We start from the raw sequence: 26,365 nt of genomic DNA on the forward strand, positions 1-26,365 counted from the left end.
ACATTAAAAAATAAGTATCACTTGGCTTTTCTATCAGTACATTATACCCTCTGGGGGCATAGCAGAATCCCTTGTTCCAGAATCAGCTGTATAATCACCAAGATAATTAATGAAGCTTTGAAGCTAATTCTGGTTAATAATTCTAGAGTAGAGTCTCTGAACGTCTCTGTTGGCATTTTAGACTGGCTAATTCCTTGTTGGGGTGGGGAGTGTTGTCCTGTGCATTGCAGGATGTTTAACAGCATCCCTGGCCACTATCCACTAGGGGCCGTAGAACATCCCTAAATGTGACAACCAAAAATGTCTCCAGACATTGCTGAGTGCCCCCTGAGGGGCAAAATTGCCTTTATTTAAAATAGATTAAAACTAATAAAAATGTAAACTACCGGTCAAACCCCATTACATAAAATACTATATATGAGTCTGAGTTTGTTCCCTGGAATACAGGGTGATAAAAAGAGAGAGTCAATCCCCAAATCAGGCATGAGTGAGTGATTGAAAAAGTTGTGGTTTGGGAAGAACACATGGGGCTAGGAGTCAGGAGAAGTGAAAAGAGTTCCAGCTGGGCCAGTCTCTAATTTTTTGTCCCTGAATCTATGGGTTCCCCTTGTCAGGACTTACTGATAAAATGAAGATATTTGAATATACTAGAATACACCACAGCCCATTCCTGTTCAAAGACTATGATAAGTTTGTGACTCTTCATAAATGTACATACACCTGGTTCTTTGGGTATTGAATTCTCTCAAAGACTGGACACTCAAGAGAGCTAAGTGTGTTTTCTTGCCAGGGCCTGACCTGAAAGGTTTTCGGTCTTTCTTTTTTCCTTTTGCAACAGGATTCACCCCATGTCTACTCTCACTGTTTACTTCCATGAGAAATGGAAGGAAAAAAGTGTGCTCTGGCAAAGGCATTTATTTGGCCCTAAGATGATATTCACTTTTTCCACCTCTGGAGAAGAGGTCTGGGGCTAGGCTGTTTGGGTTATGCAGGCACCTTTTGCTGAGCTCAGAAACATAAGCCAAGTGGGCAAGGAATCAAGAGTGAAGTTCCACAGGAATTGCAGAGCCCATTTCTGTCCACTTGCCTCTCTTCCCAGAAAACCAACATCAGAGGATGTTCTGCATTTCTGCCCTAAGTAGGCTGCCATTTTCCCATTGCATCACAACTCTAAGATGAGAGATTATTCTGACTCCCAAGAGTTGTTTTCAGAGCACACCAGTTAATTAGGCAACAAGACAACAGGGTGGAGTGCTACTTTATTACTCTGGATGTCTCCAAACCCACAATGGATTTGGCCTGGTGCCACTGCCAGCCACCTTCACAGCAGTGGCATCTTATAATGCAACCACACCCAGATGATGACAAATCGTATTTTTTAAGGACTAACTTTAATTTAAAAATTGCATATAGTCATTAATCTAGGGGCAAAAAAATGTGTTAGCTCTTCCCTCTCTTCTTCCCCAAACCCCACATAATTGTTTGAAATTTTGAGATGTAATGAACTAGCCTTTTAAGTGGATATTCCTGATAAAATAGGAGTTGAGGCAGCTTGAGGCACATAATACCAATCTACACCAAGAACAGCAACTAGCTTCTGCTTAGCACCTCATAGCTCATGAGTCCTTCCACTAGTACTGTTTAACTATATCTTTATTAGGGTTTGCTCTTGATATTGTACATTCTATGGGTTTGGACAAATGTATAATGACATGTTTCCACCATTACAGTATTATACAGAGTAGTTTCACTATCTTAAAAATCCTCGGTGAAGATATCTTTATTATATTGGTTGATGCATTTCATCAGTACAGTTTAACTGGCCTACCTTCTTTTCATCCACTTTGTTCATTTCCCAATGTGCCTCACATCATTAGTAGTTTAGGAATGCAATCTGTCTCACTTCAGCTAAAAGTGAGGACTGGAATTAAAACACAGACTTCCTAATTCCACATCAAACACTATTTTGACTTCATTCATGAACTTGCAAATGAGCTAAAGGCATAAGAGGGACGGGTAACGGTAAGAAAAGGCATTCCCTCTAGTCTCATCCCTTGCTGGATAATAAGACATTTCCTCTCTTTTAAGGAGGGAAAATGTTTGAAACTTTAAGAGCTTAGAACGAGCTGTTTGATTTTCTGAGCTATTTGAAAAGGTGTCACTTCTTTTTTTTTTTTTAATTTTTTTTTTAAAGTGAGACATGGTTGTATCAACGCATTTTTTTAAATTTTTATTTATTTATTTATTTATTTATTTATGGCTGTGTTGGGTCTTCGTTTCTGCGCGAGGGCTTCCTCTAGTTGCGGCAAGTGGGGGCCACTCTTCATCGCGGTGCGCGGGCCTCTCACTGTCGCGGCCTCTCTTGTTGCGGAGCACAGGCTCCAGACACGCAGGCTCAGCAATTGTGGCTCAGGGGCCTAGTCGCTCCGCGGCATGTGGGATCTTCCCAGACCAGGGCTCGAACCCGTGTCCCCTGCATTGGCAGGCAGATTCTCAACCACTGCGCCACCAGGGAAGCCCAAGGTGTCACTTCTTGATGGCTCAGATGACCTGTCAGTCCATCTAGCCATGTGTGGCTATTGTTCACTGAGGGTGACCCAATCCCTTACAAAAGCTGCACCACCTGAAGTACAATATGTTGTCCAAAGGAAGGGGCACTAATGAGGAAATGACTCCTTCACCCTGGAGGCTATTAGTTGTACCCCGAAAATTAGCACTGGTTTTTAGCACTTCCCACAAAATATTCAATACTTTAAAAGACCCGGAAGTGGATTTCCCTGTTGTGATCTCTAATTCAATGTAGCCAGCAGGCTAACAAGAAGACCTTTCTAACAACAGATAACACTGTGCACTCTCCATACGCCGGGTACTATCTGAAGGCTTTACATAAATTACCTCATGTAATCCTCATGGCAATCATGTTACCCTTCTCAGGTTAGTGGTGAAGAAATTGAGACAGAGTTTAGGTAAATTGTCCCTGGTTACACAGCAAAAAAGCCAGTTTTTAAACCCAGGTAGCATTGCTCCAAAGCCCAACACTTCTAAGTTACATCTCCTTTGGCTCTCAAGAAGGACTTCAGCATGTATAACTTGAACAGCTACCAATAATAATAGTTGCTTTAGCCTTTTCACACAATCATGTCAATCTGCTCAACAATTCTGTCAAGTGAATGATACTCTTATCATGATTTGTCTGAGATCAAAATGCTAGCAAGTCACACATTTCCAAAAACCGCTTGTCTCCTGTGGTGCAGATTGGAGAAGTAATCTTCTCTTTCCAGACACTATTGGGATCCACCTCCAGGAGATGGTCCAGGAAAATCCGAGACACTTTGCTTTAGCATTATGAAGTGGGAGTTTGTAAGGATGAAAATCTCCCCCACCCCATCAAAGTAAATCATGACATTTACAGTTAGATCATATCGCTTAGGTACTGAGGATGTGTGGTTTTAATTGAAATAACTAGGAAAAATCATTCTATTTGTCTTAGCCCTCATATTTTCATCTGTAAACTAAAGGGGGGAGTTGGATGACTTTCAATGTTCTATCTAGCCCTAAAAATACCTAACGAATTTATAGAAATAGCATTTTTATTCTTAAAAATAATACCTACTTGGTACAAAAAACTTATCAGACAAGGAAAATGAAAGAGGAGAACATAAAAAATCATAAGTAATTCCACCAGAGATAATAAATGTTAGGATTTTCTTGTAAATCCATTTCTATCTTCCTTAATACTTAAATGTATAAATGTTTTTAAAATAGTATGATATTGAAAGTCAATTTTTTTCCAAAGTCAAGTTTATTGAAGTGAAATTTATATAGGCAAAATTTAAACTTTTGGGTGTACAGTTACATAAGTTTTGACAATCACTTATGTAACTACCATCACCTCAAAATATTTTCATGTGCACCTGTGTGGTCAATCCTGTATCCTCTCCTTTGATTCATAGTCCCTTGCACCCTCTGATCTGATTTCTGCCCTTGTAATTTTGTCACTTTAAAAATGTCATATGGGGACTTCCCTGGTGGTCCAGTGGGTAAGACTCTGCACTCCCAATGCAGGGGGCCCGGGTTCGATCCCTGGTCGGGGAGCTAGATCCCACATGCCACAACTGCAACTAAAGATCCTGCGTGCTGCAACTAAGACTTGGTGCAGCCAAGTAAATAAATAACTATGTATTTATTATGAATATTAATAAATATTTATTTCATAATAAATATTTATCATTTCATATGAATGGAATTTTGTATCTGGCTTCTTTCATTTAGAATAATGTTCTTGATGTTCACCCATGTTGGAGAAGGTTCATTTCTTTTTATTCTTGATTAGAAATCCACTGTAAGGATGTACAATAGTTTTTTTTTTAATCCATTCACCAATTGATGTACATTTGGATCATGTCTGTTTCTCAGTGATTATGAACAAAGTTGCTATAAATATTCTTTTATAAGTTTTGTGTGAACATACGTTTTTTCTTTTGAGTAAATACTTAAGAGTGAGATTTCTGGGTCCTATGGTAAGTACATGGTAAACTTTATAGAAAGAACATAGGATTTTGTAATCTACATTTTTAAAAACTTTGTTTGGAATTTTGCAAAGATAGTACAAAGAAGTCCTGTGTACTCTTTACCCAATTTCTCCCAATAATTAAATCTTACATAATTATACTACAAAATCAAAACTAGGAATTTGATTTTGATGAAATGTGTGTGTGTGTGGTTCGATATTATTTTATCGAATGTGTAGTTTTGTGTAATTAACACATCAATCAGGATATACAATTTTCCATCACCACGAAGACCTCCCTCATGCTACCTCAGTATAGTCTCATCTACACCCCCCACTCCCCATCCAACAGCCATCCTTAACCCCTGGCCAATATTAATTTGTTTTCCATGTCTGTAATTTTGAATGTTATATAAATTGGATTACAGTATGTGTGTTTTGGAGATAGCCTTCCTTCACTTAGCATAATGCCCTTGAGATCCATCCAAGTGGTTACATGTATACATAATTAATTCCTTTTTATTGCTGAATAGGTTTCCATGGTGCAGTGTACTAAAGTTTGTTTAACCATTCACCTGCTGAGGGACATTTTGCTTGTTTCCAATTTGGGGCTATTACAAATAAAGCTACTGTGAATGATTGTGTGCAGGTTTTTGTGTGGATATAAGTTTTCATTTTTCTGGGATAAATGCCCAGGTGTGCAACTGCTGGGTAGTATAATTAGTACATGTTTAGTTTTTTTAAGCAGCTGCCAACTTATTTTCCAGAGTGGTTGCACCATTTTACATTCTTACCAGCAACATATGAGAGATCTGGTTTCTCCAAATACTTGCCAGCATTTGATGGTCACCATCGTTTATTTTAGCCACATTCTGACATCCCACTCTTCTAAAATTACTTTCTACTCTTACTTTCTCATATATTGATGCAGTCAAAAGGTATTACATAGTCTTTCATGGAGACCCCACATTATTTTGCTCCTGGAACTTTGCATATGTCATTGTGCTAAAAAATCAGTTACATTCCCATCCCCACATGTTCAAATATTCTCAAGCCTCAAGGCCCACCCAATCCAAAGTCCACATCTTTCAAAAAAATCATTACTATCTTCCAGATAGAAATACTATATCTTTCCTGGACACTTCATTTGTACTTATTTTATGACACTTTAATATTTTAAGTTTGGGACTTCCCTGGTGGCGCAGTGGTTAAGAATCCGCCTGCCAGTGCAGGGGACACGGGTTTGATCCCTGCTCCAGGAAGATGCCACATGCTGTGGAGCACCTAAGCCCGTGCGCCACAACTACTGAGCCTGTGCTCTAGAGCCTGGAGCCACAACTACTGAGCCCACATGCCACAACTACTGAAGCCCGCATGCCTAGAGCCCGTGCTCCGCAACCAGAGAAGCCACTGCAATGAGAAGCCCGTGCACCACAACGAAGAGTAGCCCCTGCTTGCTGCAACTAGAGAAAGCCCATGTGCAGCAACGAAGACCCAACGCAGCCAAAAAATTAATTAATTAATTAATTAATTTAAAAAAATATTTTATATTCTATTGAATTATTTGAGGCAAGTATTGTCTTCCTTACCAGGTTGCTAGATTCCTTAGCGTAGAAAAATTTTTTATTTTAATTTTTTTCTCCTTACTTCCAGCACCTATGGTTTTCAAGCTTTCAATTACTGAAATTCAACATGACTCCTAGAAATTGATATTGACCTAAATTTTTGATTGGCATTAATATCCTTATAGATAAATATACAAGAGAAAAATGCTTAATTTCAAATCTCTGTGTTGAACATTTTCTTAATCCTATACCATCTTTATCTTCATTGCATCTAGTTAATTTCTACATAGCATTCAAATTTTATAGTTTAAAATCCACTTATTCTACCCTAGGCCCAGATAGTAGCAGCCCGTGCATGTGATCTGTTAAGTGTTACTTACGGTTTTTCTGCCATCTCCAGAGGCATAAAAGACAATTTCTCCAAGGCAACCATGTGCTTAATATCTGGACAGATTTCATTGTTAGAGAGCTTTCCCTTTCAATGGAGTCATAACAGCCTCTAACTAACTTCAGTCAGGTTCTAGCTTTACTTTCTTGGGTTACGTGGAGTAAAACTTTTTTTTTTCTGCTAGATCATAAAGAATTTCAAGACTTTCCTAAGTATTCAAAATGCCAATGAGTAACAATTCTGGCTTAAGGTGGGTTATAAACAGATACTATGATTTATAAACATGTGAATGCTTGGTTTTCATCTAATGAAACAATAAGAAATATTCTCTCATGTAATTTCTATAACTCTTGACTACCTCTCCTTTGTTAGGTACAAATACTTTGAGTGGTAAAAATGTCCTCTTGGTGAATTGGTATCTTTGTCATCATGAAATGATTCTCCTTATCTCTGGTAATATTCTTTGCTCTGAAATCTACATTGTCTGATATTCATATAGCCAATCAAGCTTTCTTTTGATTAATGTTAGTATCATATATCTTTTCCCATCCTTTTACTTTTATTAAGGTGTGTTTCTTGAAAGCAGCAAATAGTTGGATTTTCCTTTTTTTATCTAATTTGACAATCTGTCTTTTAATTTACATATTGACATATAACACATATGTTTATGTCTAATACATTTATATAGAATATATTTACATTTAATATATATTTTACATAAAATATATATGTTTAAATATAATATAGATTATTGATATGGTCAGAGTTGAGTCTGCCATCTTTTTGTTTTCTATTTGTCCTTTCTGTTTTCTTGTTACCTTTTTCCTTTTTTCTGCTTTTGGATAAATCAAGTATTTTATGATTTCATTACATCTCCTTTGTTAATTTACTACCTATAGATCTTTAGTTCTTACTATTAAAGCAGTTATTTTTTAAAGAGATTTAAATAATAAGAAAAATTCTCATATATTTACCCATGTAGTTATCCTTTCTAATGATTTTCTTTCCTTTGTGTAGATCCATATTTTCATGTGGTATGTTTTTTTCTCTTGCCTGAAAATCTTCCTTTAATATTTCTTCCAGTAAATGTATGGAGTAAGGGATGAATTCTTTTAACTTTTATACATAAAAAAGTCTTTATTTCACCTTCATTTTTAAAAGATATTTTTATTGGGCATAGAGTTCTAGATTGACAGAATTTTCTTTCAGTACTTTAAAGCTGTTGCTTCACTGAGTTTTTACTTGTGTTATTTCCAAAGAGAAAATCTGCCATTTTCCTAATTTTATTATTCTGTATATAACAGAGCCTTCTCTCCCTGCCCCACTCACCCACCCCCCTGCAACTGCTCTGAAGATTTTCTCTTTCTCACTGTTTTCGAGCAACTTGATAATGATGTGCCTTGGTATAGGTTCTTCACATTTCTTGTGCTTGGAGTTCATTGAGATTCTTGACCTGTTGGTTTATAGTGTGGAAAATTTGGGGCCATTACTACTTCAAATATTTTTTCTGCCTTTCCAGGCCTACCTTTGGGGACTCCAATTACACTTATATCAGTCTTCTTATATTAGTTGTCCCACAGCTCACTGATGCTCTTGTCTTTAAATTTTTTTCCTCTGTGTTTTATTTTGTATAATTTATATCATATGTCTTCATATTCACTCATCTTTTTTTCTATGACATCCAATTTATCATTAATCATATTTAGTATATTTTTCATTTCATACTCCAAAGTCCAATTTGTATTTTGTTTTTAATGTCTTCCATATTTCTACTTTATATTTTCGAATATATGGACATATTTATAACTGTTTTAATGTCCTTGCATTCTAACATCCGTAACAGTTTTGAGTTAGTTTTAATTGATTAATTTTTCTCCTCACTATTTCCTTGCTCTTCATATTTTCTTGCTTCTTTAGCATGCTTGGTAATTTTTTATTGAATACCAGACATTGTTAGTTTTATATTATTGAGTAGTGAATGATTTTGTATTTCTATAAATAATTTTAAATTTTGTCCTAGGACACAGTTCTGTTAGGAAAAGTGTGTGTATCCTTTTGGATTTTGCTATTACCATTTGTTACGTAGGACCAGAGAAATATTCAGGCTAGAACTAATTATCCCCTACTACTGAGACATAGCCCTTTTGAGTACTCTATCCAATGCCTTATGAATTTTGAGATTTTTCCAGTGTGGTTGATAGGAACAGGTACTAGTCCTGACCCTGTATGAACATAGGGTGCTATTCTAATTATTTCAGATGGATCTTTCTTTGGTCTTGAATAGTTATGTCATGTGCCTTTGGTAATCAATACTGTGCTGAATCCTTAAGTGTTATTCATATTTCTAGGGTACTCACTCTGTTCAGCTCTCTCATCTCTAGTATTCTGTTTTGGTAAATTCCAGCTGCTTTCATCTCTCTGGAATCTCAGCTGTCTCCTTAACAGAGTCTGCATGGCTGTGCCTGAGTTTCTCCTTCATTCTCTATGACTTGGAAATTGTCTTAAGACAGTAAGCTGGGGCAATTTTAAGTCTCAGCTTGTTTGTTTACTGTCTCTCATGGATCACTTGTCTGCATTTCAAGAGACTGTTGTCCAGTATCTTGAAAACCATTGTTTCATATATTTTATCTGTTTGTTTTTATTTGTTTGTTTACTTATTGCAGGCAGCAGTGTAACTCCAGTTCCTATTACTTTCTTTTGGCTAGAATCATGAGTCCAGTCAATTCTTTTGATTGATTTTTCTTCTTAACATAAATTCTGTTTCCTGTTTCTTGGTTTGTCTGGTAATTTTGGATTGTATGCTAGTCATTTTATGTTTACTTTGTTCAGCGATGAATATTTTCTTTCCTCTAAATGTCCTTGAGGTTTGTGCTGGGACACAGTAAATTTACTTGAAAATAGTTTGATCCTTTCTAGCCTTGCTTTTAAGCTTTGTTAGGTGGAACCAGAGCAACCTTTTGTGGTTAATTTTTTCTCACTACTAGGGAAATACCAATCTCAGATCTCTAACTGAATGACAGGATTTTCCCTTTGATTGGTGGAAACACAAGCCATCTCCTCTCCTGTTTAACTCTGGATATTATTCCCTCTACTTCTTAGCACCCTTTTTTCCACAGCCTTGAGTAGTTTTCTCACACACAGTTACTGACTATCACTCAGTTGAAGACTCTAGGTGGACAATTTGCTACAAATCTCTCTTTGAAGTTCTCTCTTCTTGGTTTCATGCCATGTAAATTTTACCTCCCTTGGTCTCCTCAACTCTCAGCTTTGTATTCTCATCTCAGGGAGACTGCTGTGCTCTACCTGTGTTTTCTCTCTCTATTCAACAGACTGGAAACTATAGACAGTAAGCTGTGGCAATGTAGAGCTAACTTGGGTTTTGTTCCCACTCCCAAGGATCATGACCTGCCTTATCTAATGTCCAGTGTCAGAAAACTATTGTTTCATGTAGCTTTTTTTTTTTTTAACTAATTTTTTTCTTTTATTGTCTCAGGTGGGAGGAAATATTCTTTCCTTGTTACTGCATCTTGGCCAGAAGTGGAAATCTTATCCTTAAAAAAAAAAAAAACAAAACCTGGTGTATCCCTTAGCATACATATTTTTTGTTTCTCTTTTCAGAAAATAACTCAGGTATTTTAGTTTTCTTATTTGCCTTCTCATCATTTTCTTCCTAATGAAATTATGAAAGCTTCAAGCATCTTTCACAGTGTTCCAGAAGGATTATTCTGTATAAACTACACATTAGTCTTCAGTAGAGTATCGTTTCCTTTTTTTTTTTCCCTTTTTTTTTTTTTTTTTTTTCCCTTTTTCTTTTTTTTTTTTTTTTTTTTTTTGATTTTGGTTGTTTGATGTGCAATATGTTTTTGTACGCAGGTAGTAAATAAACTTTGATCTTCCAAAAAAAAAAAAAAAAAGCCAAAGGGCATAGGGAAAAGACAATGGAATCTTGATTGAGTAGACTTCTGTCTGATTCCAGCTTTCACCACTTATTGTTTGTATCTTTGGGAAAGATCTCTCTAAATTTTAGTAAAATGGGGATGCTAGCAATAATGTATGTCCAACCTACTCAAAAGGTTGTTCATGAGGCCCAAATGAGAATATGTATTAAAAATTGTAATTTGTAAAGCATTTTACATGTTAATATTGCCCTTCATCACCAAGATTGGTTCAAACTTGATTTTTTCTCTCTTTCAGTATATTTGGTGTCCTTCTGTTCTCTTTATTTTCTTTCTGAATACATGCCTCTCTTTTGTACTCTTTTGATGTTTTCTTCTTTCCTATCCTAATCTCACTGAATTTGTGTTTAGACCTCTGTTAAATATGGGAGAGTGTGAAAAAAATATATCAGAACAAATACATATATATATATATATATATCAGGAAACTTGAATTCCTGTCACAGCTCTTCCACTTATGGCTAACACACTAGAGGAAAATCATTCAACCATGCTGATTTTCAGTTTTACTGACCATGAAATGGAAATAAGATATTATCTGCTTACCTCAAAGAGTTAATGTGAGGATCAGATATATAAAATATAGACAGTATATAAATATTTTTATATATACATATTGTGTACAAATTAGTATTGTACTCTATTATTATATAAATATTATCCTATTATAAAAATAAATTTTATATGCAATTGCTCTATAAGTACAATAAGTATATTAATAGCCTTTATTAATGCTAGTAACTGCATAGAGTTCTTAAATAATTTCCTATACAGTTTTACAATACTTCTCAGAAGCATAAGTAGTATTTTCTATCTAGAAGTGAGAGAAAAAATAATCCCTATCTTACACTGTAGACTAAAGCTGGTTATTGCATTTTCCAAGGTTGTGTATGTAGATAACAAATAAATGTACACTACTTACAGCTTCTTGCTCAGAAATATTAAAATTACTTTCTGGAAAAATACCTTCTTAAATAGAGGGTGTTTTATAGTAAGGACGTGGTGATGAAATGCATTAATATCATGTGGGAGGTGTCACTCAAAATAAACAAAAAACCCACTAAATGCAAAATAATTTCTATATTCACTTTTAATTTCTATATTCACTTTTAAATTCACTTTTAAATAACTCCTGCCCCCCCCCCAGTAGTGTTAGTTAACTAACTAGTAATATAGTGGAAACTAAAATTCAGATAAAAGAAATTACTACAGCAAAATTTCATTCTCTGATTCATTTAAAATATATATTTTTAAATTTTTATTGGAGTATACTTGATATACAATGTTGTGTTAGTTTCAGGTGTAGAGCAAAGTGAATCTGTTATACATATACATATATCCATTCTTTTCTAGATTCTTTTCCCATATAGGCCATTACAGAGTATTGAGTAGAGTTCCCTGTGCTATACAGTAGGTCCTTATGAGTTATCTATTTTATATACAGTAGTGTGTATGTGTCAATCCCAATCTTCCAATTTATCCCTTCCCCTCCTTTACCCGCCGGTAACTATAAGTTTATTTTCTACAAGGAATGATTCATTTTGATTAACTGAATTTTTCAGATGATTGAAGGCTATACACCTTTTTAACCCCAGCTTATTTTTTTAAGAATTGAGAGTATCATCAGGGAATTCCCTTCTAGAGGCCAAATATCTGTATTATATGCTAGTTTTACTCTATGGACATCGTTTTTAAAAGATTTTCACAGATTCAGGTGAACAATGATTTGTATGATTATTTTCTACTTCTTCCACTAGACTATAATTTCTTAGAGATTAGAGACCACATCTATTTTATTCACAAGCTTAACGCTGGGCTCTCACATGATAACAGATAATTGTATGCATTCAGTAAATATTTGTTGTATTCATGTGGGGAGTATTATAGAGTCTATTGGAATACCATAACATCTAACTTTGGACTTATATTTTTAACTTGTTAAATCACATTTTGGTAATTTGGTCCCATACCTGAGGATTCGCTGATTTATTATTCATTCTTACTGCTTTTTTCTGCCTAGTGAATCAAGACTGTTGTATGACACAATGGTTGGTCTATTTAACTTGCTACTTGTTTGAATGAAATTTTTAAGTCTTAAAACCTAGATGTGAGCCACAGCTTGACTGCTTGCAAACGATGTGGCCTGGTGTAAGTGACTGTGCACAGGCATCCCTGGTGTCTCTCTCTACATCCAAATTTCCTCCTATAAGGGCACCAGTCAGTTTGGGTTAGGGCTCAACCCTAACGGCCTCATTTTAACTTAATCACCTTTTTAAAGGTCCTCTCCTCAAACACAATCACATTCTGCAATACTGGGGTTTAAGACTTAAAAATATGAATCTTGGAGGGACACGGTTCAGTCTATAACAGGAAGTGTCTGAGGTAAACTAGTTATAGGTGTAAATAGTATGGTCACTACAGTGTGTGTTATTTTAGAGCTTGGACTCTGGATTTCACTGCCTTTATTTTCATTGACTGTTATCATTTGCAAAGACCACTGCTTACAGGCTGTATGACCTTGGAAAAGTTATAGAAGCTCACCAAACCTCCATTTTTTAACCTGTAAAAAAAGAAAAAAATGATACTTACTCTTTATTGTTGTACCTGTCACTTAGTAAGTGCACCATAAATGATAGAAAATTTTATATTTTTTTGCAAATAATTTAATAAAGATATATATACCACCTTTTCCTAATTTTGCTTATAAATCTAACAGTTTTCTTCTTATTGTATATATACACACATAAAAATATTTCACTGTAAAATATGCATTACTTTTTTGCCAAAACTCATTATACTAGCTACTTCAGAATTAATTCATTGTGATTTTTTTTCCAAAGGACTGTAGCTCCACAAACTTGTTTTGTACAGTCAGAATGAATCCTAGGAGACTTGAGAATGTACAGAATTTTCAAGTGATGGATAGTGTAGGGTCATGGAATAGGAGTTCCAGTAGCATCAACTGTAGGGAGAAGCTGGATATTGTATTTAAGAACAAAATATAACCTGATACATAAAATTTAATACAGTTAAAAATTAGGTATTAAAACATTCCTGTTTTCTTAATCCTAATCTAACATAAGCAACAGTTATATCTATAAATAGTAGGGTCTGTATGCTTAGTGATCAAAGAATGCCCATCTCATCCTGCTCTTAGATAAAATGATATGCTTATCTTTATAGTTTCTCAGCCTTTCTAGACAAACAGAAAGGAACTCCCAGAGAAGGAGTAAAGGTACCTGTTAATGGGACATTTCAAGATAAGAAGGGGGGTAAAAGCTATTTTCCAGTTAGTGTCTTTCAAAAAAGGAGAATACAGACATGTTAAATTAATGGGGGAAAACATGAGAATTTTAGGAAAGGAAATTAAAAATTAAGAAAATAAAAAAGAAATTAATTCATCTTCTAAGAACTGTTAGGACATATACTTTTTCAGTCATGGTCACAACGTAATTCTTTTTGTCATTATGGGTTTATGGTTGTGTGTGTGTGAATGTGAGAGCAGGGGATAAACAGAAAGGACTACCTTAGCAGTAGAATGTTGAACCCAGTTTAAAGCACTGTTAACGTCCGGATTCTCTCTGAACTGTCTGAAATGCTATGCGATGGCCACATAGGGTGTAAAAGGTGAGAAAGTGGCAAGGCTGGTATTACCATCCAAGCTAGTTCCTACTCTGAGGTTTATCAATGGCACCATTTTTGGCAGGTAAGGAAAGGACAATAACACCTACTCTGCTGCATCACTGCATTGCATAAACAAGTCATGAGAGCTAATGGATGACAGATTGTTTGGAAAGATGCGGAAGGTGATTTAATTGTAAGGGACTATAATTATTTATTAAACTATTGTGATCATCAAGGATATCTCAGCATAGAAAAAGAGAAGATCTGAACAATGATCTGCTAACTTTGGATTTTGGAAATAACCTTTGTCTTTAGTAACATTACTGATCTACAAAATCTTGTTTACTTTATATTTTTCTTATCTCTTCCCTCTGTGTCAATATCTTTGATGTGAATTCAGATTCTGGGCCACTTGATACATGTTTTGAATTGTAAAGTTTATACTTTTTACAACCTAACTCCATTCCTTTTTAATGAGAAGAAAAAGGGTTTTACACGTTTGATGAATAATTGAAAGAGCTGGCAAAAAAAAAAAATAGAATTTAGAATTTCAGGAAAGTACTCTGATAACCTAATATAAAAGTACTCTATTAACCCAAAACCCAGTTCTCTAAAACCTCAGTCCCATTCATTTGAATTTAAAGTCCATGGTTTTCAAAAATAAGGAGTGATTAACAGAGTGTATGATTAATCACCTCTGGATTTACATTTCTAAAATGAAATGCAGAAGTAGGTCTGATGACAAGAGCCAGCTGACATGTACTTCCAGTATTGGGGGTGCTCACTGAATCTTCTCTTGACCATCTTATTCTCCTGGAAGAGGTTATCAGTCTGAATCCTCTTATTCATCATTTCAGAAGGTTCTGGGTGGGAGTAAGGAACTCTTCTCCAGTAAGAAAGAAACCAACTCCTTCAACCTTTCCTCATAGCAGGGATACTTTAGAGATGCAATCATCTTTTGGTTCTTTTGTTACACCCTATCACTACTTCCACTCCTGGGAATACTGTCCATTTGGGCTAGATTTGGTGTTCATCAGAGCATAGTACACAGTCACCAATTCTATTGTAAGGCATTAAACTTTTCTACTATCAATAACAGAGTGTATGGTTGGGACACATTTCATATGGTCTAACAGAGCAAATGGAAGATTAAAAAATTAGTATTGGTATGTCATTATGCAGAGGAGGATTTTTACAGACATCAGTGACGACCGAAACCTAGCAATGGCTTTGGCAAAGTTTAGATGGCTAATACTTTGATCTATTTCAGGTGTCATGGTTTAGAACACAATGATAGGATGAAAAAGAGAACCTATATCCTGACTTTTTGATTTTACTTCAGAATGTTTTGGGATTGTTATTTCTATGCCGAGTAAACCTAAATCTGTCATTGTGGACCACGTTTAAGAGATGTTGACTTTTCTTGGAGTCTTAGAAATTACCTAGTAAATCACATCATTATAATGAGATAAAAATGCAAGGCCAGCTATCATTAACTATAAAACTTACCACATATGCTTGGAATTGTTCTAAACATTACACACACACACACGATTTACCTCTAACTCTTACAACAATTGTACAATATAGTTTTACTATCTCTATTTTACATATTAGGAAACTGAGGCTGAAAGCAAATAAGTGACTTGCCCAAGACAGCATAGCTAGTAACTCAGGAGTTAAGATTTGAACCCAGATCTATTATGCATCAAAGCCAGGTTCATTTCCATTACACTGTGTAGTTGCAAAGACAGGAATAGAGACAAATTTTCTGACTCCCTATCCCATTCTTTTTCCATTAAGCTAAGACAGTCAATTTTCTAGCCTGTGATAGTAATGAAATTTGAACTTGTTTTCCATGGTCACTAATTTCACTAAACCACTGGAAAGAAATAAAGCTAATAGCACAGACCTTGAGACCAATGATTATATTTTATAGGAAAGAAATTAATTCATGAAAAAAAGAAACGGAAATATTCTAGCTTTGATGAGATTCAGAATATTGACATGATCTCAGCGTTGTATAGCCTTAGATCAGTTTTCTGGAACAATATTTAAAAGGGCTTTGATCCCATCAATTCTAACCTATATATGTGTCTGTGACACTGAATTGAGACACTTTAGAACAGATGCAGATGTAAGCAAAAGGAATCCTAGGTGCTCTTGCTATAAGCAGCTTTCTTCAGATGTAGAAATCTTTAAATCTTTACTTGGCTTGTAGGACAACCCATCTGTCTTCTTTTTCCCTCCCCTCCCACTTATGAAGGGAGCTGAGTTAGAAACATGTTTGTCTACGAGGAAATGTGTCTGGTGTTGGTGAGGAATTCAGTTCTGATATAGGATTATGGAGTATTAAACTTTGAGTAGGGTCCTTGGACATAATCTGTTGCATTCTAGGGGAGGTATCATGAAAACACATTAGAACTACTTTAGAAATAGTATCTGTTCAAATCTGCCACCTTGACAGGATCCTAAAAGATGGAAACTAAATTGATGTGGTATATTAAGTTTAGCATGACCTTGAACAACTGGTTTTACAGTTTGGCTGTTGTTGTGGGTGTCACCCACAGCATACTATAAAAGTGAGCTGCATCTCCATGGGTTCAGTCTTAGAGCACCAGCTGGTGAGCAATGCAAGGAGCAGACGTGTAACCAACTTACATCATCTTCAACATGAAGATAGCTACAGTGCCAATGCTTCTGACCCTGGCTCTTTGCCTCATACAAGGTGAGCAATTTACCTGTAGTCTAAGCCTCTTGCCACACATCCCAAAGCTCTGGGCAGGGACTTGTCTCTCTCCCTCCCTCTTCAGTATATATATATATATATCCACACATATATATATATATATATATCCCTGAAATACCTTGTCAAACATAGAATTTTGAAGAATTACATATGTGGTTTTATAACTATGTTATCTTTAGAAATGACAAGTAAATTGAGATAATCTGAATTTTTATCCATCAGAAATTCTTCCATTAATTCAACATTAATTCTGAAAAGCTAATAGATTCTTCTCCGTATTCCCCTCACCAAACATAAAAGTTCATAAAAATATGAATTACATATATTATACATACATAGGATATTAAGTCTATGAATTGATGCTGATATGAATTATGTGTATAACAGATATTTAAAACTTAGATGTACTTAATATATATATTTTAATACTATATTTGTAAATAAAACATTAAAAAATCAAATTCAGTCATCTGTTTTTATTTTAAAGCAGTAGTGCTTTCTAGCAAATTTTATTCTTGTGTTTTCAAATCCTAAATGGATTGAAAATATTTCATCTAATTGGTAAGGGACTTCTATGGGAGCTAGGAAGTAGGTTTTTCCTTTTGCTATTTGAATTTGAAGGGAACACAAGATTGCCTAGACTTAACCTGCTATGAAGCATTTACATATTTTAAAAGGAAACCTCAGAGATGGAGAGTGAGGAGACCATTATACACAAATGATGCCCACTTTCCTAAAAAAAGTGTATAGGTACAAAAAAAGTCTGTTAATGAGAGTATATTAGTCTGTGATTTTAATTAATCTTAATATTTACCAGATCTCTAATTTTTGTGGCTATAATGAGGAGGCAGAGATACAAGAATTCAGAAAATTTAATTTTATGTATATATATGATATAAACTGTATGCTATACTATACCTTAAAACTATAATTGATATATTTGATAGGTGTACTATGTTATAATTTTAAAAGAGGCCTGCAATACTTTGTTCTGAAAGGATCTTTTAGAAATTAGATATTTTGAGGGGGTCAGAAAGCATATGAGTAAGTATTATTTTTCAAAGTAATTGGAACTTTATGAGTGAGAGATCTTTGTGACTGTATATACTGCCTGGTGCAGTGCCCTCACTTCATTTGCCATGGTAAATTTTAATGTGTTCAAATCAATTTGTGGTTTTAAAATACACTGCCATTAAAATAAGCAAGATACTACACTCAGTACATTGTTTGTTTTACTTATTAAATGTTTTACATTCCCTTAACTTTGGTTTCTGTATTTTTGTCCCAGATGCTGCCAGTGAAGGTGAAGATCAGGTTAGTCCTGCTTTTGCTCTTCATTGAATTCATTCCAAGATCCCTAAAGAAAAATGTTCTGTGGCCAACACCTTCATATTATAATACAGATATATTATACTCATGGGTACTAATAGCTCTTGTTAAAAACACAGAAATAGGTCTTTACGAATCAAGACATGAATCACACACACACACCAGTCAATGTATTAATGATAATGGATATCTGCAAGAGGCAATCTACCACACTAAAGGAGTGCTTTAAAATTCCATAAACAAACACACTAGTGAATTACTATTGTTCAGTTTAACAGCTGAAAAGTCATGATACACATAGGAAGCTGAAATAAGTTTTCTTGTGATCATTATGCAAAAAGGGGCCATCTGTATCTTGTATATAGTCAGTGTATATATTTCATTCAATACATATTTACTGAGCATCTGTTGTATGTCAGATCCTGTTTGAGATGCCAGGGATATAAAAACAAAAAAGAACCCTGCTGTCATGGAGCTTACATTTTAGTGGAAGAAAACAAACAAGTTAATAAGTAAATTAGTAAAATATATACTACATTAAATAATGATTAGTGCTAGAAGAAAAATAAAACAGGATGGAAGACAGGAATTTCTGGGGATGGAGATGGTATCAGTTCTTCTTGAGACAGTCAGGTAAGTTCTCTCTGAGAAGATAGCATTAGAACATGGATCTAAAGGTGAGGTGGGAGTGAATCATGAAGTTACTTGTAACTCACAGCAGACCAGGCAGAAGCACCTGTGATGGCAGAGGCCCTAACACTGGAAGGGTCTGTACCAACTCTTAGGGATCTTTTGATTGAGAAATGAAGGAATCATTTTCTATAGAAATTAAACATTTTTTAATCTATTTGAAAGGCACGTTGAAAGAGCCAGTTACACACACACACACACACACACACACACACACACACAACTGTGCCTTTATTTCAGATTGAAAATATTTCTACTTATGTAGCAGATATTTGCTATGTTTCTCAAAGACCACGAACATTGAAAGAATAAAATAGTAAAAAGATTCTTTTCTACACCAAAACTCTTATAAATGTGGTTAAAATACTCTTGCTGTATTTTATTGTTACATTTAAAAAAAAAAAAGAAACAGGAATATTCTAGAGAATTCCATTATAGTCTCTATTATTTCATTTAAGTTTGCTGATTAAAGAGAGGTTCAGAAACTTCTATTGCAGAAGTAGAGTGGGATGGTAGGGTAGAAAAAAAGCCTGGATTTTTGAGAATCGAACAGCATGCTCATTTGGATATTTCATATTGGAAAAAGAAGGGTATTGTGTAAATCTTACTGAGCATGAAGCCATAATTTTCTTTTTTCAGTGTCTATGATAATGGGTAGTAGTTTCGGTGGATATTGAACTCTATTTCACTGAAAAACATTTTAAAAGCAGAAATTTAGCCACCTCTCATGTTGGCATAAGCAAAAAGAATATAAAACGTAATTATTTATCTGGAAATATTTCTGATCATAGTCTTTGGATATTTTGTCAGAAATGAAAACTATTAATTTAGTCTTTCTTATAGTGCTGGAAATTTTATTTTCCAAGTTCAGTAGCTCAAGTTCTTTCTAGTACCATAAAAACATGTTGAATGTTACAAACATGAGCCAGAATAGCACAGAAAAGCACTGGAGTAATCTGCAAGGATCTTTACCATATGCTTAAATTTGTCATCCCAGAAGGGTTATTACGAAGCCACGGCAACCTTGTTAGTGCTCTAACACAGAGCAGGGGTGATGCCAGCTCCTGAGGGGTTTATGATGATGCCTGGGGAGGAAAAATGGAAAACACTGGGTGATATCACAGCCAGTGAAGGAAAACAGAAAGAGCTTGGCCCTACAGGGCTCCAGTTTCTCTGAGACAAGTGGAGAAAACACAAAGGGCAACTATAACAAACAAAACAAAACAAAAATGAGCCAAAGACTGGAAGTTAGATTGCAAGTAATCGGTTGCTGAGAAGTCATCTCACCAACTCAGGATTCCTTTATGGTCCAGACCTGTTCCTGTTTCAGCCCTCTCTATTATGATCATTGGGAGGCTATTTCATTTTTCCCAGAGAAAAACACAACTGCTGATTTCAATTTTTATGGCCTTTTCCTATTTCCCAAGAGAATACACTGGATAACCTCATAACTCAGAAAAACAGCATCAAGTTCCATCTTTACTAATGACAAACTGTGAACAAATTTCTTAACCTGTTCTCTGGGACTCAGTTGTCCATTCATATAAAAATAAAAGTGTGTCTTTATAGGATTCAGGTATTTTTCTAATTATGACATAGGAGAACTCCAATTCAGGAATTATCTTGATTGATAATGTTCTTTTTCAGTTGACCGCTAAAAACTATTTAAAGCTTCATTCTAGTGTTATGAATCTTTGTTTTCAGCACTTTCTTTAAGACCTACCTCACAAGGGATATATTTCTATTACAGAGACACCAGGCTGTTCTCTGATTCCATGACAATGTTTTTATCTAGACTTTATAGAATCAGTTATATCCAGCCAGCTAAGCAGTAACTTGCAATACTGGCGTAAGATACTATAGAATCAGAGACCAGACACAGATCTCAAGATGCCCAGTTGTCAGTCTATTGCCGGAAATTATTGCTCTGCTACTCAGATAAGATCACTGGGTAGTGATAATAATCTTAGAGATGTTTTAGTAGGTCACCCTTAGCGAAATTTCCTTGGGCTGGTCTCTGAAATTATTTATTCTTCTTCACCATTAATCATTCATTCTGCAAGTCCTACCAACTGCCTCCCGTCTATAGGATGCTAGGTTAGTTACATCATTATCCATTAGATGGTAAGCACCATTTAGGCAAGGAGCCTTCCTACCTTATTTATTGCTGTATCCATGACACCCAGAAAAGTATAGTATCCTCATAATAAGTGTTTGTTGATTAACTGAATTATTATTATAAAGATATAGGAGGCTGAATAGAATTCTATAATCTGTCCTTTGGAAGAGGTTGCATATGTCAGAGTTGGAGCAAAGGCTTGATTGATTTACTTAGTTTTTCTGGTACAAGGATCTTTATGCTTTGTTTTTTCAAAGTCAAAACAAAACAAAAAGCCAAAAGAAAAAAAAAAAAAGAAAACATAGATTACAAAGGCTTTAAAGGACCAGTGGATTTCCTAAACTAATAGGTAGTATAACATTTTAAATCAGTACTTTACTAGGTAGTGCAAATGCACCATTAATATTAAGCTCCTAGAAAAAAAGTGAGTGACATATAGCAGGCCTTCATCAAATATATTGCAACATTTTCATATACCTTTTAATGGCAAATATTATTGAACTGTGTGCTAGGTATTTTATATGCATCATCTTAGCATATTCCAATAATAATAATGGCAATAGCAACAACAACTATAATAGTAAAGCAGGAGGAAGAGGAGAGGTAGAGAATCTAATTATTGAATATCTGCTAGGTATCAGGCACTCTTTGAGGGATTTACATGCTTATGATATTTAATCCACACAAAACTTATGAAACACATATACTTATATCCTCTGTTTTTACAGATAGGGTAAGTGAGCCTTTCAGAAGTTCATTTGCTATGGCTGTGGGGCTTGTAAATGAGAACCCTGGAAGATAAGCTCAAATCTTTTGACTCCAAGTCCCTTGTTCTTTCCATTTCACTAATGATTTTAGATGAATGCTTTTAGGTGAATTTTCAATCTCCAACAGACAATCCAGACTCATTACTTTTATTTGTATTATCTGTATCAACTGAGTGAATGTTTTCCATACAAAGGGGGTGGTGGTCATGAAATAATATTGTTCTTAGAAGGTGAAGTCTTGCTTTGATGAGGTTTCTGTAAACACTTTTTTCATATTTTCCTAAGGAAACATGCAATGAATATAGGGCACTGATGAAAAATGGAAAACTGTTCTGTTCCCAAGATAAAAACCTTTTTCAAAGCCCTGATGGAATAGTGTTCATCAACAAATGTGCCACATGCAAAATGATATTGTGAGTAAAGTTTAATCTTTCTTTCAAGTGTTTTGAGTTACCAGTTATTCTCTGAACTACTAAATGTTATTATTTTTATTTTCTGTCAAATATATTTTTCTAAATCTAAGTGGGTAAATAAAAATGCTTAGCAGATCACTGTGATACCTAGCATCAAGTAAAGTTGGATAAATGCCACCCACTCGGAAAGATTTTAATAATCACTCATGGTATTCCAGAATATCCCAGAGGGCTTGGTATCAATACCTTATGCAGCACTTAATAGTTTTTTGAGGATGTACTTCCAAGTTGAGTTTTCTGACCCTGGGAGAAAAGAATTCTTGAGCCTGTTAAGACCTGACTCTGTTGTACCCCTGAGAATGATGCCAGACTCTTCTTGTGAGAGCCAACCAGGAGAATCAGGATACACCCTGACTCTGTGAGCTGCCAGTGTCTTCAGACATCTAGGATTATGCTAGCATGAGATGGACTCTAGGATTGACTGTGGCTTCCAACTCCCCACAACTCAGAAAGAATTAATATCCCGGAGGTTTACTGACATCTTTGCAATGCTTTTTAACTATTTCCTTCTCTCCAGTGACACTCCATAGGTGGTAAAGGCTTGAGTTATCAGTTGCAAGTCCTCACATCAAAGGGACCGAATTTGTTTTTGAACAGGGAATTCATTCTCGGTTTCTGACCACCATCAAAAAACATCAACTCTGGTACCAAGCCAATACAAAACTTACCCACTGAAGATAATTATGTTATAATCAGCTTTTAAAATGCCAAGTTGGTAATGTGTCAAGGGATTTAATCTGACATAGTCATTAATATTGGGATAATGAAGCTCTGATCACATGTGCTGCTACTAATGAAGACATTGTAGGAAGATGAAGGAAGGCAGGGCAAAATTTAGGGAGGGAGGACTCCCAGGGCAAGTTGAACAATCCTTTCTTAGTCTCTTGAAAGCTGAATGTAAACCAGCAGGTGTAATATTTACTAAAGAGTTTCCTCCTTGTTACATAGGATGTTTTGTTAGGAGACTGAAACTATAAATAGAATAAATTTATTGAAAAATAATTTAAAATAAAAATTAAATGCCTTTAGACATACAAGGCAGGTTATTTATCACTTTGAAGTCACTCATGCAATTATTATCTTTATTACTTATGTAAATTATGTTGGGATAAACTTGGCTTCTTAACCTGGAAAGGAGGAGACTGTATGAGGCATTAAAGTTATCTTTAAATTGCTGAATTTACTCTGTGGGTCCTTAGAGATTGGAACCTCAGACCAAGACAGGTGGGTAGATTTTGGATCAATCTGAATATGGTCTTTCAAAGAGAGCATTCCAAAAATGATATAAATTGCTTTTACAGTTGGTGACAACCTGGATGATGGAAGTATTTAAGGTGGGTAATCTGTTATACAGTTAACAGTAAAGATTCTTGCCTTTAATAGAACCACATTTGAGATATATTTCAGCACTGAGGAGAGATTTACAGTACCTGTGGTCATTTCCAGACATACCTCTACTTCTGACAAGCTAGATTAAGCTGAGAAGAATAGCCAAAATTAAGTTTACCATGTATGATGTTAGACCTAAAATTGGTCAAGCATGTCTGAGCTATTCTATTCTTTGCTCTCTTCCAGAGAAAAAGAAGCAAAATCCCAGAGAAGGGCCAGGCATTTAGCAAGAGCCACCAGGGCTACTGCCCCAGCAAAGGTGAGACTATTTGGAGTCAACTTGTCATATCTGCTTTGGAGATTATGTTCGACTCTATTCAGATCTCTTTATTTCCTAATTACTAGGTCATACCTGTTGTGAGGCCAGCTACTTAGAAGGGAGGGAACATGGCGTAGTACATGGGTAGGCTAAATATCTGGTACAGCTTGTCCATAGGCCCAACCCATGACCCAACTCTCTGAAAACATTTAGGGCACTGACAGATGCTAAGAGGTGGTGTCAGCCAGTGTGATGTCTGCCTTCCATGGCCATTTCTCATTTCTACTGTCCTGTCTTAGTTCCACAACAAGAGACTTCATGGGACTGTAGAACTAAGTTCAAGTCTCAGAATTTGGACAATTTATGTATATCTGGGTCTCAATTTTTTCACCTGTGAAATGGAATGTGGATCAAATGAGAAATTAAGTTTTAAAAGCCAGCTACAATGTTTAACATGTGTTAGCAGACATTTGACTCATTTTATTTCCTTTCTCTTTTCCTCTTTTTCTTCCGACTGAACGTATTTTCTAATACTTGGAGATTTCCCCTAATTCAAGTAGACTTGCTTGTTTATATCTATTTTGCAAATTGGGATTCAGGCTAATATTTGTTGGAGAAAACTGTTCTGGGGTAAAATTTGTTTTTTAATTAAATAAAATGAAAGAAACTATACAGATGCAACCCAACACATAACCATTTCCCTTTATAAATAATTTATTATACAAAAATTCTTATTTATACAAAAAAATAAAAGTTCTAGGCCCAGACTGGGTGAAATCTCTGTCTACAACGTCTTACAATAAGTTATTGACAAAGCTGGGGCTATTGCCAGGTATTCTGACAACTACTTATGTTATTCCAGGTCTCCTACGTAGCGTCTTCTCCAATATCTTCTTTCTCTTCCTCCTCTCCTGCCTCTGACACATAACTAAAATGATCAGTCAGGGAAGGCACACCCACATTACGTTAATATCCCTGGTCTAACCAAGCTACCATCCTCATTGTCAGTGTTACTCAGGACTGTCTGAGCAGCTCAGCCTCCGCAGTAGACTGAGTCAACCAAAGTCTTTGCCCCGGCTCAACCAGTCTCACTTTTAAAACAATAACATAGTTCAATTGACCACACAATTGGTCAATAACTACAAACTCTTTGAGCAAAAGGGAGCTGCTTCTATGTTCCCCCAAATCTGTGAGGGTCAGAAAGCTTTACTGGTACTTTTCAAATCTGCCTTTCTTTGTGACATTTAGAGAGAGGCTTACTCTAAAAAATCCATTCTCTTCCTCCTCCTCTTTTTTCTTCATGAAAAACTGATATATCATTGGTGTTTAAAAATATAAAATACAAGAAAGTGACAAACAAAAATCCCCCAAATACACACACACACACACACACACACACACACACACACACACATCATTCTTAAACGTACTATTTTAAAACATTACTAGTGGTATGTTTTCATATGTAGACACACATTTACTGAATTTTAATGAAATAGGATTTTTAAGAAATAAAATTATAGAATATTAAGACATTATACTTCTCTGTTACAATTTTATGCCTGAATTATAATTTTGACCTCTAGATAAAGTTCCTATGGTTACATGTTTTGCTACCTAGGAAATTATTTACTTATAAATTAAGGCATTTAATATTTGGCTGTTTGCCTTCAAGTAATTTCTGTCTAGATGTTTACTTGTCTTTGTGTGAATAGATTAATGCAATTATAGTATGTTTTTACTGCTGTTATTTTCCTCTTAACTGTAAAAGAAATCAATCTACTTTCTCTGCATAGATTTTTCCCATCAAAAATTAACCCTTTTCTCCACACCCTCTCCAGCATTTATTGTTTGTAGATTTTTTGATGATGGCAATTCTGACTGGTGTAAGGTGATACCTCATTGTAGTTTTGATTTGCATTTCTCTAATGATTAGTGATGTTGAGCATTCTTTCATGTGTTTGTTGGCAATCTGTATATCTTCTTTGGAGAAATGTCTATTTGGTCTTCTGCCCGTTTTTGGATTGGGTTGTTTGTTTTTTTGATATTGAGCTGTGTGAACTGCTTATAAATCTTGGAGATTAATCCTTTGTCAATTGCTTCATTTGCAAATATTTTCTCCCATTCTGAAGGTTGTCTTTTCGTCTTGTATCCTCTTGCACTGTTGGTAGGAATGTAAATTGATACAGCCACTATGGAGAACAGTATGGAGGTTCCTTAAAAAACTAAAAATAGAACTACCATACAACCCAGCAATCCCACTACTGGGCATATACCCTGAGAAAACCATAATTCAAAAAGAGTCATGTACCACAGTGTTCATTGCAGCTCTCTTTACAATAGCCAGGACATGGAAGCAACCTCAGTGTCCATCAACAGCTGAATGGATAAAGAAGATGTGGCACATATATACAATGGAATATTACTCAGCCATAAAAAGAAAGGAAATTGAGTTATTTGTAGTGAGGTGGATGGACCTAGAGTCTGTCATACAGAGTGAAGTAAGTCAGAAAGAGAAAAATACCATATGCTAACACATATATATGG

At 35.3% G+C, this 26,365-nt stretch overlaps 1 protein-coding gene across 6 annotated transcripts in view; it reads left to right on the forward strand.

Moving 5' to 3' along the window:
* Positions 1-16,654: 16,654 nt before the first annotated feature.
* The window catches only part of SPINK5 (serine peptidase inhibitor Kazal type 5), a 74,522-nt gene continuing 64,811 nt past the window's right edge, over positions 16,655-26,365 (forward strand). For all 6 annotated transcript variants that reach the window (XR_005019357.1, XR_005019358.1, XR_005019360.1 and 3 more), the window contains exons 1-4: positions 16,655-16,771; positions 18,081-18,106; positions 21,983-22,110; positions 23,746-23,818. Coding sequence is in view for 2 of the 6 variants with exons in the window: in XM_036847915.1 (XP_036703810.1) it covers positions 16,717-16,771; positions 18,081-18,106; positions 21,983-22,110; positions 23,746-23,818 (282 nt within the window). In the remaining 4 variants the exon portion in view is untranslated. The remainder of the gene's footprint in view (positions 16,772-18,080; positions 18,107-21,982; positions 22,111-23,745; positions 23,819-26,365) is intronic.

This window comes from Balaenoptera musculus, chromosome 3, assembly GCF_009873245.2.
Source record: "Balaenoptera musculus isolate JJ_BM4_2016_0621 chromosome 3, mBalMus1.pri.v3, whole genome shotgun sequence".
Lineage (NCBI taxonomy): Eukaryota > Metazoa > Chordata > Mammalia > Artiodactyla > Balaenopteridae > Balaenoptera > Balaenoptera musculus.